At 42.8% G+C, this 19,074-nt stretch overlaps 1 protein-coding gene across 2 annotated transcripts in view; it reads left to right on the top strand.

Annotated features, from left to right (window-relative positions):
• The window catches only part of LOC308676587 (WW domain-containing adapter protein with coiled-coil-like), a 138,554-nt gene that overhangs the window by 45,912 nt on the left and 73,568 nt on the right, over positions 1-19,074 (top strand). For both annotated transcript variants that reach the window (XM_081342466.1, XM_081342467.1), the window contains 4 exons: positions 11,715-11,821; positions 13,472-13,587; positions 13,672-13,784; positions 17,033-17,347. In XM_081342466.1, coding sequence (XP_081198592.1) covers positions 11,715-11,821; positions 13,472-13,587; positions 13,672-13,784; positions 17,033-17,347 — 651 coding nt within the window. The remainder of the gene's footprint in view (positions 1-11,714; positions 11,822-13,471; positions 13,588-13,671; positions 13,785-17,032; positions 17,348-19,074) is intronic.

Here is a 19,074-nt window from a genome sequence, read left to right as displayed (position 1 = left end):
ATGGACAACGTTCCTCCAGGCCTTCCTGTCCTCTACCATCTTCTGGAGTCCATTTAAGCTCACGCCTACTGCTTCAGTGATTCCATCCAGCCACCTCATTCTCTGTCATCCCTTTCTTCTCTTGCCCTCAACCTTTCCCAGCATTAGGCTCTTCTCCAGTGAGTCCTTCCTTCTCATTAGGTGGCCAAAGTATTTGAGTTTCAACTTCAGGATCTGGCCTTCTAAAGAGTAGTCAGGGTTGATCTCCTCTAGGACTGACCGGTTTGATCGCCTTGCAGTCCAAGGGACTCGCAGGAGTCTTCTCCAGCACCATAGTTCAAAGGCTTCAATTCTTTGGTGCTCAGCTTTTCTTATGGTCCAACTTTCACAGCCATACATTGCAACTGGGAAGACCATAGCCTTGACTATACGCACTTTTGTTGACAGGGTGATGTCTCTGCTTTTTAGTGTGCTGTCTAGATTTGCCATGGCTTTCCTCCCAAGGAGCAAGCGTCTTTTAATTTCTTGGCTACAGTCCCCATCTGCAGTGATCTTGGAGCCCAGGAAAATAAAATCTGTCACTACCTCCATTTCTTCCCCATCTATTTGCCAGGAATTGAGAGGGCCGGATGCCATGATCTTGGTTTTCTTAATGTTTAGTTTCAACCCAAGTTTTGCACTCTCCTTCTTCACCCGCAACAAGAGGCTCTTTAGTTCCTCTTCACTTTCTGCCATTAGAGTGGTATCATCTGCATACCTTAGGTTGTTGATATTTCTCCCAGCAATTTTAATTCCAACTTTTGATTCATCTAGCCCTGCCTTTCTCATGATGTGCTCTGCATATAAGTTAAATAGGCGGGGTGACAGTATACAGCCTTGCCGGACTCCTTTCCCAATTTTGAACCAATCAGTGGTTCCGTGTCCAGTTCTCACTGTTGCTTCTTGACCCACATATAGGTTTCTCAAGAGACAATTAAGATGGTCTGGTACTCCCATCTCTAAGAACTTGCCAGTTTGTTGTGACCTCTTCTTAATCTCTTCTGCCTCTGTTAGGTCCCTGCCATTTTGGTCCTTTATCATGCCCATTTTTGCATGAAATGTTCCCTTCATCTCCAATTTTCTTGAAGAGATCTCTGGTCCTCCTTATTCTATTGTTTCCTTCTATTTCTTTGCACTGTTCATTTAAGAAGGCATTCTTATCTCTTCTAGCTATTCTCTGGAATTCTGCATTCAATTGAGTGTATCTTTTCTTTTTCTCCCTTGCCTTTCGCTTCCCTCCTGTCCTCAGCTATTTGCAAAGCTTCCTCAGACAGACATTTTGCTTTCTTGCATTTCTTTTTCTTTGGGATGGTTTTAGTTGCTACTTCTTGTACAATGTTGCGAACCTCCGTCCATAGTTCTTCAGGCACTCTGTCTATCAGATCTAATTCCTTAAATCTATTTGTCACCTCTACTGTATATTCAACAGGGATACGATTTAATTCATACCTGAGTGGCCTAGTGCTTTTCCCTACTTTCTTCAGTTTAAGCCTAAACTTTGCAACGAGAAGCTCATGGTCTGAACCTCAGTCAGCGTCTGGTCTTGTTTTTACTGACTGTATAGAGCTTCTCCATCTTTGGCGGCAGAGCACATAGTCAATCTGATTTCTGTGTTGACCGTCTGGTGATGTCCATGTGTAGAGCCGTCTCTTGGGTTGTTGGAAAAGAGTGTTTGCTATGACCATCGTATTCTCTTGACAAAATTCTATCAGCCTGTGCCCTGCTTCATTTTGTACTCCAAGGCCAAACTTGCCTGTTATTCTGGTTATCTTTTGGCTTCCTACTTTAGCATTCCAATCCCCCATGATGATAAGGACATCATTTTTTGGTGTTAGTTCTGTAAGGTGCTGTAGGGCTTCATAGAACCGGTCAATTTCATCCTCTTCAGCACCGGTGGTTGGGGCATAGACCTGGACTACTGTGATATTGAATGGTTTGCCTTGGATTCAAACTGAGATCATTCTGTCATTTTGGGGATTGTATCCCAGTATTGCTTTTCCTACTCTTTTATTGACTATGAAGGCTACTCCATTTCTTCTGAGGGATTCTTGCCCGCAGTAGTATACCTGATGGTCATCTGAATTAAATTCACCCCATTCCTGTCCATTTAAGTTTGCTGATTCCTAAGATGTCAATGTTCAGTCTTGTCATCTCTTGTTTGACCATGTCCAGCTTGCCTTGATTCATGGATCTTACATTCCAGGTTCCTATGGAGAAAGAATCTTTACAGCATCGGACTTTCCTTTCACCACCAGATACATCCACAGCTGAGCGTCCTTTCGGCTTTGGCCCAGTCGCTTCATTCTTTCTGGCGTACTAGTACTAGCCCTCTGCTCTTCCCCAGTAGCATATTGGACGCCTTCCGACCTGAGGGGCTCATCTTCCAGCGTCATATCTTTTTTCCTTTTGGTACTGTCCATGGGGTTTTCATGGCAAAGATACTGGAGTGGGTTGCCATTTCCTTCTCCAGTGGATCACGTTTTGTCAGAACTCTCTGCTATGACCTGTCCGTCTTGGGTGGCCCTGCACGGCATAGCTCATAGCTTCATTGAATTACGCAAGCCCCCTTCACCACGACAAGGCAGTAATCCATGAAGGGGTTTTTAAATGTAGCAGTAAATAAATCTTCCTCACTAGTTTTAGACTGCAAATCCATTATCTTTGATCTCTGACCATGTTAATTTTTGTTCATGGCAGGTATACAATAGATAAAGAAATAACAAAGAAAATACATCTCAGACTCATGGATTTATTTTGTGCATGTCTCTAATATTCTCATTTAAGCTAGCCAGGATTTATAGTGGCATCTAAATTGTGAGATCTCCTTTTCATTTTGTATGATTGGCAGTAAAAAGATCATTTAGGGTGGAAGAAAAATGGCCTATATAAAGATGGGGATTGAGCTAGAATAAACTTGCAGAAAGTGGAAGCATGAAATTTAATGTTAGTGGTTATCTGAAATACTTGAAAACAACTGTATTGCAGCATATCTGTATCCATATATTCCACCTGTCCTTTACAAAAGTGTACTGTCACATGGAATACAAGCAGCATAAAAGTACTTTGGCACCTGGCCGGTGGTACGCAACCATCCTAGACAAGTGGTAGCAGGATAAGGGAATGAACTGAAGTGGTGGCAGTGTCACAGAAGCCTGAGGGAGGGAGAGCTGGAGCTGCAGGGCTGTCGGGGCTCAGCAGTAGCCCCAGGATCGGTGCACGTGGCTACAAGCTGATTGGTGCTTCTGCAGGGCTGTGCGGGTTGGGCAGCATGCCCAGGATCAGCGCCGGGCTGCAGCTGATTTGTGCTTCTGGAAGCTGGAGGTGCACTGAAGAGAAGAGGAGGAGGGGGGAGAGGAGAGGATCTGAAAGAAGGTTTTGGCGGGAAAGGGCCAGTGAGGAGCTGCCCCCGTCCTGCCCCCTGGGCACCCGCACAGGAGGCGTCAAATGCCCTGCATCCCTGCTGACGGCTCAGAAAGAAAAGAGGCAGGAGAAGCGCTTCCCTTTCCCCCAGGATGCCAGCATCCCACGCTCGCCACCTATGTGCACCCCCAGGGTCGGGGCAGAGGCGGCGGGGTGGCCCCTCGCTGGCTCCAGGGCTGCCCCGTTGATCTAAGACTGCGCGCATTCCGGCTTTGATGGCCCCCTACAGGTTGTAGATCGGCGCCATACCCACCACCAGCACCTCCATGGCCTGCTCTCTGACCTAGCCTCGCAGCCACGAGGCTTCCCTTTCACCGGGACCGCCCCATGTTGGATAGCTATGACCAGCGGCAGCATGACCAGCGGCAGCATGGCCACTGGCAGCGCTGGCAATCTCACCCCCTCACGTCATCCCTTCCTGAGCACGGAAGAAGGAAAGAGATAGGAATCAGAAGTAATGAAGGGAGGGAGGGAAAAAGGAAGGAAGGAGATGGGAATGAGAAATAAAAAGGCAGGCAGGCAGGCAGGGAAAAAGGAAGGAAGGAGATGGGAGTGAGAAGGAAGGAAAGAAGGAGAGAAGTATGGAGGAAAGAATGGGAGGGAGGGAGGGAGGAAGGAGAGAATGGGAGGGAGGGAGGGAGGGAAAAGGAGAAAAGAAGGAAGGGAGGGAAATGGGAGGGAGGGAGGGAAGGAAAGAGGAAGGAAGGAAGGAGAGGCAACTTGGTTGGAGATGTCCCAGTTCACACAGTTCTTCTTCAATCCTGGATCTATTGAGACTTGGGCTCAAAGGAGAAAGCAATTTTGTGTTCTGTTTTGTCACAGACAGGACCTTGTTGGGAATCCAAGTTAACATTGGTATTCTTGAATTGTGAGCTCTTAGGAAAGTATCCCCTCCTTGTGTGTTGCAAACAGCCATTTCCAGTGGGGAAAACAGGAGAAAGCAGAGTGGGAAAAATATTTTCCTTTGCTATATTTCCAGTCTGAATTAGACCAGGGCAGGGTCAGTACAGAAGAGCCCTTTTAAGGATTATGTATTAATAGAAAAGCAACTAAGCTGCCTCTCTTCCTAAACGCTAAAGCTGTTGCACATAAAAAACAGAGGAGCTCTGATCAACTATCATAGCCACCATTTTGACAGTTTTGCTGTACTGTTCTCTGTGGACACCCCCACTAAATGCAACCACGGGATAAACTGGGCCTGGTTTGTTCTCAGTCTTTTAAGTGGCCACAAACTACTGGCAAAAGTGGCATTTGATCACAAGGCAAGGAGGCATTGAGAAATGTTTCCCCTTTTGTATTTGAGCATCCAAGATGGGACAGGAAAGAAAAGGAAAGAGGAAAGACAAAGAAAAAGAAGAAAAGAGGGGCATAGACCAAGGAAGGAAAAAGGAAAGAGGGGAAGGAAGAAAAAAGAAAATGAAGAGGGAAGGAAAAAAAGAAAAAGGAAGAAGGAAGGAAGGAGATTATAATGAGAGGAAGGGAGGCTCTGAGGGAAGTCCTGCCTTAGCAGTTGGCCACCAAGCAGCCCTGCTGCCCTTTCGCCATCCTCTTGCCCCCCTGCTCCTGGCCTATCCTGGTGGTCTCCCATCCTATCACGAAGGATGCTTTGGTTACAAAGCTGGGTCTCCTCGCATGGAGTGGGAGTGGGTCCATACACTTTGCCCTCCTGCACCCACCATGAGTTTAGTTTAGTTTAGTTTTATTTGATTTCTATACCGCCCTTCTCCCGAGGGACTCAGGGCGGTTCACAGGGCATATATAAATAGCGATACAAAAGTTAAAAGAAAATTAAACCAGTGCCCAATTAAAATACAACAATAATAGAATACTAAAAAACCAGTTAAAAACCCATATTCCCCCATCAGGCCAGACCAGCTAATTCAAATAAGTGGGTCTTCAGCCCGCGACGGAAGGATCGGAGGTCTGATGCCATCCGGAGCTCAACCGGCAGTTGGTTCCATAATGCCGGAGCACCCACAGAGAAGGCCCTCCCCCTGGGGGCCACCAGTCGACATTCCCTGACCGGAGGCACCCTGAGGAGGCCCTCTCTGTGGGCGCGCACAGGGCGGAGGGGAGTTGACGCCGGCAGCAGGTGGTCCTCGAGGTAACCCGGACCCATGCCATGTAAGGACTTAAAGATCATAACCAAGACCTTGAACCTCACCCGGAAGACAACTGGTAGCCAATGCAGCTCGCGGAGTAAAGGTGTAACATGGGAATACCGGGAAACTCCCAAGACAACTCTCGCGGCCGCATTCTGTACCAGTTGGAGCCTCCGAGTGGTCTTCAAGGGAAGCCCCATGTAGAGAGCATTACAGTAGTCTAGGCGAGAGGTCACGAGCGCATGAGTGACCGTACACAGGGCATCCCGGTCCAGATAGGGCCGCAACTGGCGCACCAGGCGAACCTGGGCAAAAGCCCCCCTAGTCACGGCCACTATATGATCTTCCAAGGTAAGTCGTGAATCTAGGAGGACTCCCAAGTTGCGAGCCCTATCCACGGGGGGTAAGAGCTCACCCCCCATAGAAAGCGATGGAACATTTTGAATGTCCCGGGATGCCGGAATGTACAGCCACTCAGTCTTGTCAGGGTTGAGTTGAAGTCTGTTCCTCCCCATCCAGACCCGAACCGCCTCCAGGCAACGGGACATCACAGCGAGGGCATCACTGGGGTGGTTTGGGGTCGAAATGAAAAGTTGGGTATCATCGGCGTATTGATGATACCCAACTCCAAAACCACGAATGATCTCACCCAGCGGTTTCATGTAGATGTTGAACAGGAGAGGCGAGAGAACCGACCCCTGAGGAACTCCACAAACGAGAGACCTAGGGGCCGATCTCTGCCCCCCTGCCAACACCGACTGCGAGCGTCCCAGGAGATAGGAGGAGAACCACTGAAGAACTGTGCCTCCCACTCCCAATCCCCTGAGACGCCGCAGCAAGATACCATGGTCGATGGTATCGAAAGCCGCCGAGAGGTCTAATAGGACTAGGACACAGGAATATCCCCTATCCCGAGCCCTCCAGAGATCATTCACCAGAGCGACCAATGCCGTCTCCGTGCTGTACCCGGGCCTGTACTCGGGCCTGAAACCCGATTGGTACGGGTCCAAATAATGAGCAACCTGGCCAAGGAGAGTGAGCGCAGCAGCAGCAGCCTCGAGGAGGTAAGCACAGCCAGGCGCTCCCTCAGGGAAGTGGGGCTGGACTGGGTTGAGCTGCAGGGTCCTAGTGCCCCAGGAGCTTGAGGGCCGAGCTGGGCGCTTACCCTCCGCTGCCCAGAGTTCTGGGCAGCCCGCGCCACTGTCTGGGAGTCCACCGCACAGCCCAAGAGGGATGGTGAGGTTCCTCCGGTGGACCATGCCCCGGTGCCCACCCCAGTCCCACTGCCCTCCATCAGAGATCCCCAGATCCCCCTCGCCCCCGCCAACAAGCACCCCCCAACCTGAGCGACATTGAGCTGGCCATGCCCCCCCAGCCATTGACTTTGCTTGTCAAAAGGTTGCAAAAGGGGATCAGATGACACTGTGACCATCAGAAATACAAATCAGTTGCCAAGCATCCAAATGTAAATCACGTGATCCTGGGGATGCTGCAACAGTCATAAGTGTGAAAAATATTCACATTTTTCAGTGCCATTGTAACTTCGAACAGTCACTAAGCGAACTGTTGCAAGTCACGCTTTTTTTTTAATCACGTTTTTGACACCGTGCTAGGCGACTGGTGGTACTTGAATATTGCCATATCCTAAAAGTGGTACAATTGGTGAAAAGGTTGAAAAGCCCTGCTTTAGATCTCCCAATGGTGCACTTATCACCACTGTAACTGAGTCTATCCATGTGGTTGCTGGTCGTCCTCTTTCCTTCATCTTTCTCACCATTAGAGCCTTCTCTAGAGAGCCAGGTCTTTGTATAATGTGTTTGAAGTAGGATAATTTGAGCTTGGTCATTTGTGACTTGAGTGAGAACTCTGGGTTGATTTGTATGATGATCCAATTGTTTGTATTCTTGGCTATAGAAAACTGTGGCATTTTGTGTGGACAGTATAAGCCTGGATTTAGCTGTACACTCATTCTCTGTCACAGACTATATATTTCTGAGAGAGATGGCAGCTATGAAACACACCAATGTTGAGCTTGCACATTTTCCCAAGAGAAAGTACTTGTATGTAAATGTTATGGTTTTTTCGTCCTTGTTCCTCTAAGCAAAAAGGAAATGCAGTCCTTTAGATTTCCATCTTTATTTTTTTTTAATTTTAAAGCAGGTTTAGGGCTACTTTAGTCTAGTGCAGGGGTCGGCAACCTTCAACACTCAAAGAGCCACTTGGACCTGTTTCCCAGAGGAAAAAAAAACCTGGGAGCCGCAAACTGCGCGCGCGCACGGACACATGGGGGGAACTTGATTGAAGAGTTTAATTAAAAAGAAATAGAGGCTGCTGTGCATGAGTTCTCTTTCTCTCCCTCTCTCTCCCTCCCCCCCCTCCGATCTTCTGCTCACCTGGCAAGCTGGCTTCACACTGTTCTGGGACAAGCTGACACACATTATTATTGGGCTGGCTTTGGGCCAATCACTCTATCTCAACTCACCTCACAGGATGGTGGTTGTGGGGAAAATAGGAGGAAGGACCATTAGGCATGTTTGCTGCCTTGAGTTATGTATATAAATGACAGTAGGATTTTTTTTAAAAAAGGCTTGTTATATCAGAATATTTTAAAGAGAATTCTTTATTTGTTAACTTTGGCATTCTTTCTTGAATCACTTGGACAGCTCTCATTTCTTTTATTGGGATGCTTCTTTTATTAGAGTACACAGATGCTTCTTAGTGCAAAAACACAGCAAAATGGTCAGCAATACAGCCCCTCTCCAGATGTTTTATGTCTGAACCCAAAATTATTTTTTAATGTTAAACCCTTATTTCAAATCTTACATTGTTGTCAATATCTCATGAGATGTGGAAGAGAATTCTGAAATTTTGTGAGATTTGTCAGTCTCACAAATTTTCAGGTATTTTAAAATATTTTAGGATGTGCTTTGTGCTATATTATACTATCACTTCTTGAATGTCCCAACTTCTGCAGTTTAAATTATGAGATAGAAATGCAATTAAAATATGAATAACTCAGATAATTTATGAGATAAGACTGACAGTTTTACTCCTACTTTAGTCATCTTACATTTTTAAAAATTAACTTATGTAACGGCCACCCAGAGTTACCCTGTGGTAAGGTGGGCAGCCAATAAATTTTATAAATAAATAAACAGATCTACAAAATATTTTTAATTTCAATCTGGATATGAGATGGGAGTTGAATAGAAGCAACAAATATAAACAATGTAAATATAGGCTTACCTTCAAGATATCTGATTTTATTTCTAAACCACCAAGAGTCACACAAGTGTGATAGGTGGTATAGAAATTTGATAAATAAATTTGATAGGTAAATAAATATTGCAGTTTCAGTTCCAGACCACAACAATAAAGCTAATATTGCAATAAATTAAGTCACATGAATATTTTGTTTTCCCAGTGCATATAGAAGTTATGTTTATATTGTGGTCTATTACATGTGTATTATGATAATACTAATACTACTAATAATAATGATAATTGGAAGGGACCTTGGAGGTCATCTAGTGCAACCCCCTGCTCAGGCAGGAAACCCTATACCATCTCAGACAAATGCTGTCCAGTCTCTTCTTAAAAACTTCCAGTGTTGGGAGCATTCACCACTTCTGGAGGCAGGTTGTTCTACTGGTTAATTGTTCTGTCAGGAAGTTTCTCCTTAGTTCTAGGTTGCTTCTCTCTTTGGTTAGTTAGACCTAACAGGAGATGGCATTGCATCATATGTAAGAAATCACTACACCTCTACAAAATGCATAATACCCAAGGATGAAAGCCTTCTTGAATGCATATGGGTTAATATAAAAGGAAAAAAGAATGACATTGACACAGGTGTATACTACAGGGCACCTAACCAAACTGGAAATAGCAATAGCACTTAGACTTGTATACCATTCCATAGTGCTTTATAGCACTTTCTGAGTGTTTTACAATGTCAGCATATTGCCCCCAACAATCTGGGTCCTCATTTTACCGACCTCGGAAGGATGGAAGACAGTCACCCTTGAGCCAGTTAGGATTGAACTCCTGGCTGTGCGCAGAGTTAGCCCGCAATACTGCATTCTAACCGCTGTACCACCACGGCTCTTATAGATGAACTTTTTGCTAATCAGTTAGCTAAGGTGTGCAGAAAACACACCACAGTAGTAATGAGGAATTCTAACTACCCTGACATCAACTGGGGGACAAATTCTGCATCAAGTGGAAGATCAATCAGGTTCCTGACATACCTATCAGGCAACTTTGTCATCCAAAAGGTAGAGGAGGGAACCAGAGGATGAGCTATATTGGACTTAATTTTTACTAATAGAGATGAAACAATGGGGGGGGGGTTGACATTAAGGGGAATTTAGGGGAGAGTGACCATGTCATATTGGAATTCAACATAATGCAGGCACAAGTAATAGAATAAAGTCAAGGGGGAAACAACTCAATCTTGGGATTATGAGATGAAATTATAAAAAATGAGATTATAAAGCCCAGTCTAGCATAATACTCAGAAAGAAAAATAAGAGCCCCCAGACGAAACCAACATAGTTGCATGAAGAACCCTTTGATAAACTGAGAGATAAAAAGGACAAGTATAAAAAATGGAAAGAGGTCACATATCTAAAACAGAATACCAGCAAATAGCCCAAATCTGCAAAGACAAAGTCAGGAAAGCTAAGGGTTAGAATTAACTAAGACTTGCAACAAAGGTTAACAGTAATAAAGTTTCAACATGAAAAAGATCAAGCAAAAAAGTAGCCCAACCTATCAAAAGCCTTGGTGGAGCAGTGGGCTAATGCCTCCTTAACTAACACCAGCTGCCTGCAATTAGTGCAGGTTCGAGTCCCACCAGGGTCAAGGTTGACTCAGCCTTCCATCCTTCCGAGGTAGGTAAAATGAGGACCCAGATTGTTGGGGGCAATAAGCTGACTTTGTAAAAATGCTGCTTGGGGGGGGGGGGAGCGAAAGCCCTAATAAGCAGGCATATACATAGAATGAAGGCTATTGCTAAGCACATTGATTTGTGCTTCTTAGATTGTAAGCCGCCCTGAGTCTTCGGAGAAGGGCGGGATATAAATGGGATAAAAAAAAGCAGTACCATAAAAGACGAAATAGAATTACAAGTCAAAATAGGCAACAAAATGGTAAGAGAATGTCTATCCACTCTAGATAAGTTCAAATCACCGGGACCAGATGGATTACATCCCAGGGTTCTGAAGGAGCTGGCACACATGTTGTCGGAACCACTGAACCAAATCTTTCAAAGCTCCTGGAACACTGGGGAACTACCAGAGGACGGGAAAAGAGATGATATGGTTTCAATCTTCAAAAAAAAAGGGGGGGGGGGAATGGATCCAGAAAACTACAGTTAATCAGTGGAACAGCTTGCCTTAAAAAGTAGTGGGTTTTTAAGAAGAGAATGGACAACCACTTGTCTGAAATGGTATAGGGCAGGGGTAGGCAACCTTGGCTCTTTTATGACTCATGGACTTCAACTCCCAGAATTGCTGAGCCAGCATGGCTGGCTCAGGAATTCTGGGAGTTGAAGTCCATGAGTCATAAAAGAGCCAAGGTTGCCTACCCCTGGTATAGGGTTTCCTGATTGAGTGGGTTGGATTAGAAGACCTCCAAGGTCCCTTCCAACTCTGTTATTGTGGTCACTGGTGGATTATTTTCCTCAGGATCTGCATGGGAGGAGTAGTCTCCTAATTGTAATTGGACCTCTCCACATTTATCAATACCATTGAACATGGTACTTTACTTGATTGCCTCTTGAGGGCTGGGAGTTTGAGGCATTTTGAAGATGAATGGATAGATGATAGAAACTTTCAATGTGAAATTCATGGCTCTGTTATACTTTGGCATATTTCTGAAGTAATCTTTTAGAATGTTGTTTAGTTTTGGTTGTGGAAGTTTTTAAATTTTATTCTGATTTAACTTTACTGGGGGCAGTTGTGCTGATCATTTTTAATTTCATAATATTTTATTAAATTTATCATTTTTCAGTTCAGAAACATTTTTCTTTAGAAAATATAGCTCTATTTGTTCAGTGGAAAATTGGTGCTGTACAGTGTATATGTGAGACACATGATACTTAGCCTATATGCACCAAGATAAAGTATGTTGGACTTAAGGAATTGAGAAATAATATAAACCATTGTTTTCTAGGGACCAGTTATTCTCCACAAGAAAACACTCATAACCACAGTGCTCTTCATAGCTCAAATTCACATTCTTCTAACCCTAGCAATAATCCAAGCAAAACATCTGATGCAGTAAGTACTAATACTGAATTGGCCAATCAAGTTTATTTTATTAAATTTTGCATATACTTTGCTTCCCTTTTCAAGAAATTTTAGATAATTACGGTTAATAGAAATCAAGCAAACAAAACTGTACATACTATGTTCTAGGTAATTTCTGTTCTGGATAAGTTGAGTATTTCAGTCCAAAGCATATTATATAAATTGTTACAATAGTAGATTGGATAGGGTATCTCCACTAGTTTAATTCTATCAAGTGAAACTAAATTCTCCATTTACTATTTGAAAGCTGTTACATTTTGTTGTTGTTCAGTTTCTAAGTTAGTTTAGTTATCTCATTGTTTATCTATCCACTTTATGTAGCTGCCCATCTCAACAAGTTAAAATCAAATACCAGTAGTCCTTGATTTACAGCCATTCATTTAGTGACCGTTCAAAGTTACAACGGCACTGAAGTAAGTAATTAAGACCTTGAATTGAAATCTCATGATTCTGGTGTGGGGTTTTTCCAGGTATTAATAAGGTAATCTTACTCATAAAGTACGTACAGGTAGTTCTTGACTTACAACTATTTGTTCAGTGAGCAATCAAAGTTACAATGGCACTGAAAAAAGTGACTTATGGCCATTTTTCACACTTAATGACCATTGTAGCATCCCCATGGTCAAATGATCAAAATTTGGACGCTTGGGAACTGGCATGTATTTATGATGGTTGCAGTGTCCTGGGGTCATGTTATCACCTTTTGCGACCTTCTGACAAGAAAAGTCAATGGGGAAGGTAGATTCACTTAACATTGATGGTACTAACTTAACAACTGCAGTGATTCACTTAACAATCGTGGCAAGAAAGGTTGTAAAATGGGCAAAACTTACTTAATAATTGTTTTGCTTAGCAACAGAAATTTGGTCTCAGTTCTGGTCCTAAGTCGAGGACTACCTGTAAAACAGTTATAAACATTACAACAAATGCACATCAGCCAAGTAACACCAAATTTTCAAATATTTTTAGAGGCAGCCCCATGTAAAGTGCATTGCAATAGTCTACAACAGGGGTCCCCAACCCCCGGCCCATGGATTGGCACCAGGCTGTGGCATGCCAGAAACCAGGCCGTACAAACAAGCGAAGCCCCATCCATGGAATGCAGGCAGCATGTGAAACCATGCCCCCTGCAGTCTGTGAAACAACCTCTCTCCACAGAATCGGTCCCTGATGCCCCAAACGTTGAGGGCCGCTGGTCTACACAAAAGGTCACAAGGGCATGAGTGACAGTGTGTAGGGCCCCCCAGTCTAGGAGTGAGCGCAGTTGGCATACAACCTGCAGGTGTGCAAAGGCCCTCCTAGCCACAGCTTCTACTGGTTCTTTGAGCAGTAGTTGTGAGTTCAGGAAGACCCTCAGATCACACATCGGGTCTGTCTGAGGCAGTGCCACTTCATCCAAGACCAACAGTGTAAGGTTACTCACACCAGAAGGCCCAAACACCCAAAGCCACTCAGCCTTCCTTGGGTTGAGCTGAAGCCTATAAAAATTATAGTATAAAATGCTTTGCGCTTTATTGATTTTTCCTGAAAGGAATATTTTTTTAATGAAATGTATGTTAATGTTCAAAATTGAGATGATATTTCTGAAGTCCATCAGGTTGATTGCAATTTTTTTTTAAGTCTTATGATTCTACAGATGACTGGTCTGAGCACATTAGTTCTTCTGGCAAAAAATATTACTATAACTGCCGAACAGAGGTTTCACAGTGGGAAAAACCAAAAGAATGGCTTGAAAGGTAAATAATTAATATAGACATAAATTGTAGAATAGTAAACTTACCAAATTGTTTCATTTTATAATTTATTTATTTTTATACCAGAGAGCAGAGACAAAAAGAAGCAAGCAAAATATCTGTCAACAGTTTTCCAAAAGATAGAGATTACAGAAGAGAGGTGATGCAAACAACTGCTGCTAGTGGGTTTGCTAGTGGAAGTATGTCTATTTTAATCCAATAATATTCCTGTGCATGTTCTTTTTCAAAAGGTTTTTCTTCAGTTGACCACATTTTACAAAAAGGTTAAACTTTAATATGTCCCCCCCCAACATTGTGTTATCTTAATACGGGCACTGAAATAGTTTTGGTGATTAATTTGATAACTATACATTACATATCAACAAAAGAAAATAAAGCTTTTTTTCTTGTATTTGTATTACTATGCTATGATAATAATCACAATACAAATTATATACAGTGAGGGGGAAAATTATTTGATCCCCTGCTGATTTTGTCCACTGACAAAGATATGATCAGTCTATCGTTTTAATGGTAGGTTTATTTTAACAGTGAGAGACAGCATAACAACAAAAAAATCCAGAAAAATGCATTTCAAAAAAGTTATAAATTGATTTGCATTTTAATGAGTGAAATAAGTATTTGATCCCCTATCAATCAGCAAGATTTCTGGCTCTCAGGTTTCTTTTATACAGGTAACGAGCTGAGATTAGGAGCACTCTCTTAAAGTGAGTGCTCCTAACTCCTTACCTGTATAAAAGACACCTGTCCACAGAAGCAATCAATCTGATTCCAAACTCCACCATGGCCAAGACCAGGGGTAGGCAACCTCGGCTCTTTTATGACTCATGGACTTCAACTTCCAGAATTCCTGAGCCAGCCATGGCTCAGGAATTCTGAGAGTTGAAGTCCATGAGTCATAAAAGAGCCGAGGTTGCCTACCCCTGGCCAAGACCAAAGAGCTGTCCAAGGGTGTCAGGGACAAGATTGTACACCTATAGAAGGCTGGAATGGGTTACAAGACTATCTCCAAGCAGCTTGGTGAGAAGGTGACAACAGTTGGTGCGATTATTGGCAAATGGAAGAAACACAAAATAACTCTCAATCTCCCTCGGTCTGGGGCTCCGTGCAAGATCTCACCTCGTGGAGTTTCAATGATCATGAGAATGGTGAGGAATCAGCCCAGAACTACACGGGAGGATCTTGTCGATCTCAAGGCAGCTGGGACCATAGTCACCAGGAAAACAATTGGTAACAAACTACACCGTGAAGGACTGAAATCCTGCAGCGCCCGCAAGGTCCCCCTGCTCAACAAAGGACATGTACAGGCCCGTCTGAAGTTTGCCAATGAACATCTGAATGATTCAGAGGGAAACTGGGTGAAAGTGTTGTGGTCAGATGAGACCAAAATTGAGCTCTTTGGCATCAACTCAACTCGCTATGTTTGGAGGAGGAGGAATACTGCCTGTGACCCCAAGAACACCATCCCTACCGTCAAACATGGAGTTGGAAACATGCTTTGGGGATGTTTTTCTGGTAAGGGGACAAGACAACTTCACATCAAAGGGACGATGGACGGGGCCATGTACCGTCAAATCTTGGGTGAGAACCTTCTTCCCTCAGCCAGGGCATTGAAAATTGGTCATGGATGGGTATTCCAGCATGGCATTGACCCAAAACACATGGCCAAGGCAACAAAAGAGTGGCTCAAGAAGCACATTAAGGTCCTGAAGTGGCCTAGCCAGTCTCCAGACCTTAATCCAGGCATGTCAAACTAGTGATGTCATGTGATGTCATGCGACGTATCGGGACTTTTTCCCCATTGCCAGCAATGGGGTGGGCGTGGTTTTGGCGTGACGCATCCGGCCCATGGGCCAGCAGTTTGACATGCCTGCCTTAATCCCATAGAAAATTTTGGAGGGAGCTGAAGGTTTGAGCTGCCAAACGTCAGTCTTGAAACCTTAATGACTTGGAGACGATCTGCAAAGAGGAGTGGGACAGAATTCCTCCTGAGATGTGTGCAAACCTGGTGGCCAACTACAAGGAACATCTGACCCCTCTGATTGCCAAAAAGGGTTTTGCCACCAAGTACTAAGTCATGTTTTGTGAAGGGGTCAAATACTTATTTCACTCATTAAAATGCAAATCAATTTATAACTTTTTTGAAATGCCTTTTTCTGGTTTTTTTTTGTTGTTATTCTGTCTCAGTGTTAAAATACACCTACCATTAAAATTATAGACTAATCATTTCTTTGTCAGTGGGCAAACGTACAAAATCAGCAGGGGATCAAATCATTTTTTCCCTCACTGTACAGGTAGTCCTCGACTTATGACCATTCATTTAGCAACTCTTTGAAATCACAGCAGTGCTGAAAAAATGGAGCTACGACCCATGCCTGAAGTTACAGTTGTACTGCCCCTTTAGTCACATTATCAAAATTCAGGTGCTTTGCAGCCCACCTGCACTTACAACTGTAAGGGTACTTCAACTTCACCCACCCACCCACCTATTTTCTCCCCCTGTCCTTTTGGTTGCTCTGCACCCTGCATTGTGAGGCAGCAAGCAGCCCTAGAACCATGTTGCTCTGTGCTGCTTCCTTTATCCCAGGAAGCCTCAGCAAACATTTGCCCAACTTCTTTCTCTCCCCAGCAAGTGTTAGCAAGCATTCATTGATGCAATTGCCTTCTCCCAGTTCCCTGCACCAACCTTTTGCCTTTTGCACCCAGGGACTCTCTGCCCTTGCTGTTCCTTTTTGAACCCAGCCTGTCTAGTAAATGTTTCCTACACATGGCTAAACCTGCACTGTTTTCAGAAAGGTTTGTGAAGATAGCACAGCTTTAGCCACTTGGGAAATTGTGGGGTGGGGAAGGCTTGCAAAGACAGCACAGTTTTCCAAAGTGGCTAAAGCTGTGCTGTCTTTGTAAACTTTTGAGTTGGAGGCAGTCCCTTACCTTACTGAAGCTCAAGGCTGCGAGGGTCCATGCCCAGAATGGCTTGAATTGGGGTGGGTACTCACTTAACAACCTATGATTCTTTATGACTGCAACAGAAAGTAGGGATTGCCATCAGTCAGTGCAGTCACCTGACAACTAGCTTTACAACCACACTGACTTAATGGTGGAAATTCCAGTCCCAATTGTGGTTGTAAGTTGAGGACTACCTGTAGATTTTTAAATCAAAATACTAAATTTCAAGTTCTCAGAAATATTCATAGATATGCAGTCTTCTGCTGAAACATTCAAAATTCTATAGTTTTTTTTATAATGGAGATAATGCAACAGTTCATGATGATTTAAGCAATGTTTAAGTATTGTTTTAAAATAGCAGTGTATACCAATATATCTTGATGCTGAAATAGAAAAAAATGCAGTAAATGCAGTATGTTAACAGAGCTCTAACTTGGTATTTTCTGTCTCTCATTTCAACATTGTGAATAATAAACCAAAGTGGAAGACAAGCATTCCAGTGATGCTGCTAATATGCTCCCACAGAATATTTTGTCTCAGACAAGCAGACACAATGACAGAGACTACAGATTGCCAAGAACAGAGGCTCACAGTAGTTCTACCCCAGGACAGCATCTCATCAAAACAGTGGTTCACCCTTCTACTACTCCAAGTTCTGTTCCTGTTAGTCCATTTTCTCTACAGTCAGATCATCAGCCAAAGAAATCATTTGATGCAAATGGGGCATCTTTATCAAAACTGCCTGTGCCCACTTCGTCCATCCTTTCACAAAAAACAGAGAGAAAAAATTTGTCAGGTGTGTATTAATCTTTTTATTTTGTGTTGAGTATGGGGACTGAAACATGTACCCTTAAAACAATAGTCTACTCTGTGGAGAAACCTGAAATTTTCTGTTAACTACAAACTCTGTGATTCTGTCTGTGCATGCTAGTTCAAAGTATAGATGCCAAATTGCTAAATTCATTAACTTCTACAGATTTCAATATGGAAGTATTTAGTATGAGCAAAATACTTTTTGGCTTTCCTCATTTCTTCAGTCTGTTAATGTGCATATGGTGTGATATGCATATCATGTGGTATGTTTCAAAGGATGTCTTCATTTTCAAGGTACATCTTTACAGTATATGGAGCTTTGTGTAAGGGTGGTTAAAAAATACACGAGTTTCTGTCCCTGGATAATGATATTTTGAGTTTGCTATTATAAATTTTATTTTCTTCGTTGAATTACTGGCCAAGTTATTAGAGTATTAGTGTTAGTAAAATAATGAAATAAGCTTAGGCTGCTATTGCACACATATTTCAGTTCCTAAAATTGACGTCTTTTCATTCTCTGTGATTTCAACATTTCTGGAAACTATCTCCAGTTTTGTACCATAAACTTGTGGAAAAGTGCAATAGCTCAGTAATAGAGTATATTCTTTGCATGCAGTAACATCCAGATTCTTTTCCTACCATCTTTAGTTCTATAATTGAAACCTTAGGATGATATTGCAAGTTGGGGAGGACAGTCCAGAGCTAAATAGACTTAATAGTCTGACTTTGTAGAAGACAGTTTGTAGATTCCTATCTCCAAAGCCAAAACACTTTGCTTCTGCTTTATGTCCTATATGTTCATAATTGAGAAATGTTCTTATCTTTGTTTTATTTTGAAAACTTGTTTTTAAATATATTAGATGTTTCTAGTAAAAGGAAGTTGCTGTATGTTTTGATATTTGTAAATGTGTTGAATTTTCAGCCATTTCTAATAATATTTTTATATTATCATGTAAACTGCAGCTTGTTTTCCAGTAGAGAAATGATGAGAACAAGGAGTTCAGATTTGCTAGCTCTTGGATATATCAAAATATTGTTAATGATTGGCTTCATTTCTTGTCTTGTTCAGAAGCCATTGATCTTACTTTTCTCTTTGTAGCAGGAAACTAGTTAATTGAAGCCTTCATTGCTAAATGAGTGGCTCCCATGTAGTGGAAATCACATGGCTAAATGCAGAGAGACAAAGTTTGTTCATGTGTCAGGTTTTTGTCTATGCTTTTCTGTAATTAATTTTATAATATCAAGGTTTTGTAGTTAAAGTTGTATACCAGTCAACTACTTACTGATCACTATTATTCTTTGAAGCCCAATACCAGGTGGATAGTTGTGTGCTTAAGATTGGATATAGTAATTTTATTTTATTTTAATTATTTATTTTTTATGACAGCCATCTCCCCTATAAGGTGACTGGGCAGTGACGTAAGGTGCTCTGACCAATGCAACCCCCCCAATAATTATTAGCTTCTAAGATTTATGAACTATATTTCAATTGATGCAGCTTAAAATTGCATTTCCTGTTTAAGGAGCCACATATTTGGTAATCAGATATTCTAAAATCCTTGTCAGAAGTAATATTCTCAAGCCAGAGAGCTCCCATTGTATACCTGTGCATTTGTTTTCTGTTTCATAACCACATACCGTATTTTCCGGCGTATAAGACAACTGGGCGTATAAGATGACCCCCTATATTTCCTGTTAAATTATAGGGTT

Source organism: Vipera berus, assembly GCF_964194415.1.
Source record: "Vipera berus genome assembly, chromosome: W".
Lineage (NCBI taxonomy): Eukaryota > Metazoa > Chordata > Lepidosauria > Squamata > Viperidae > Vipera > Vipera berus.
Note: the sequence above shows the minus strand (reverse complement) of the source record. Positions and strands in the feature narration are given on the sequence as shown.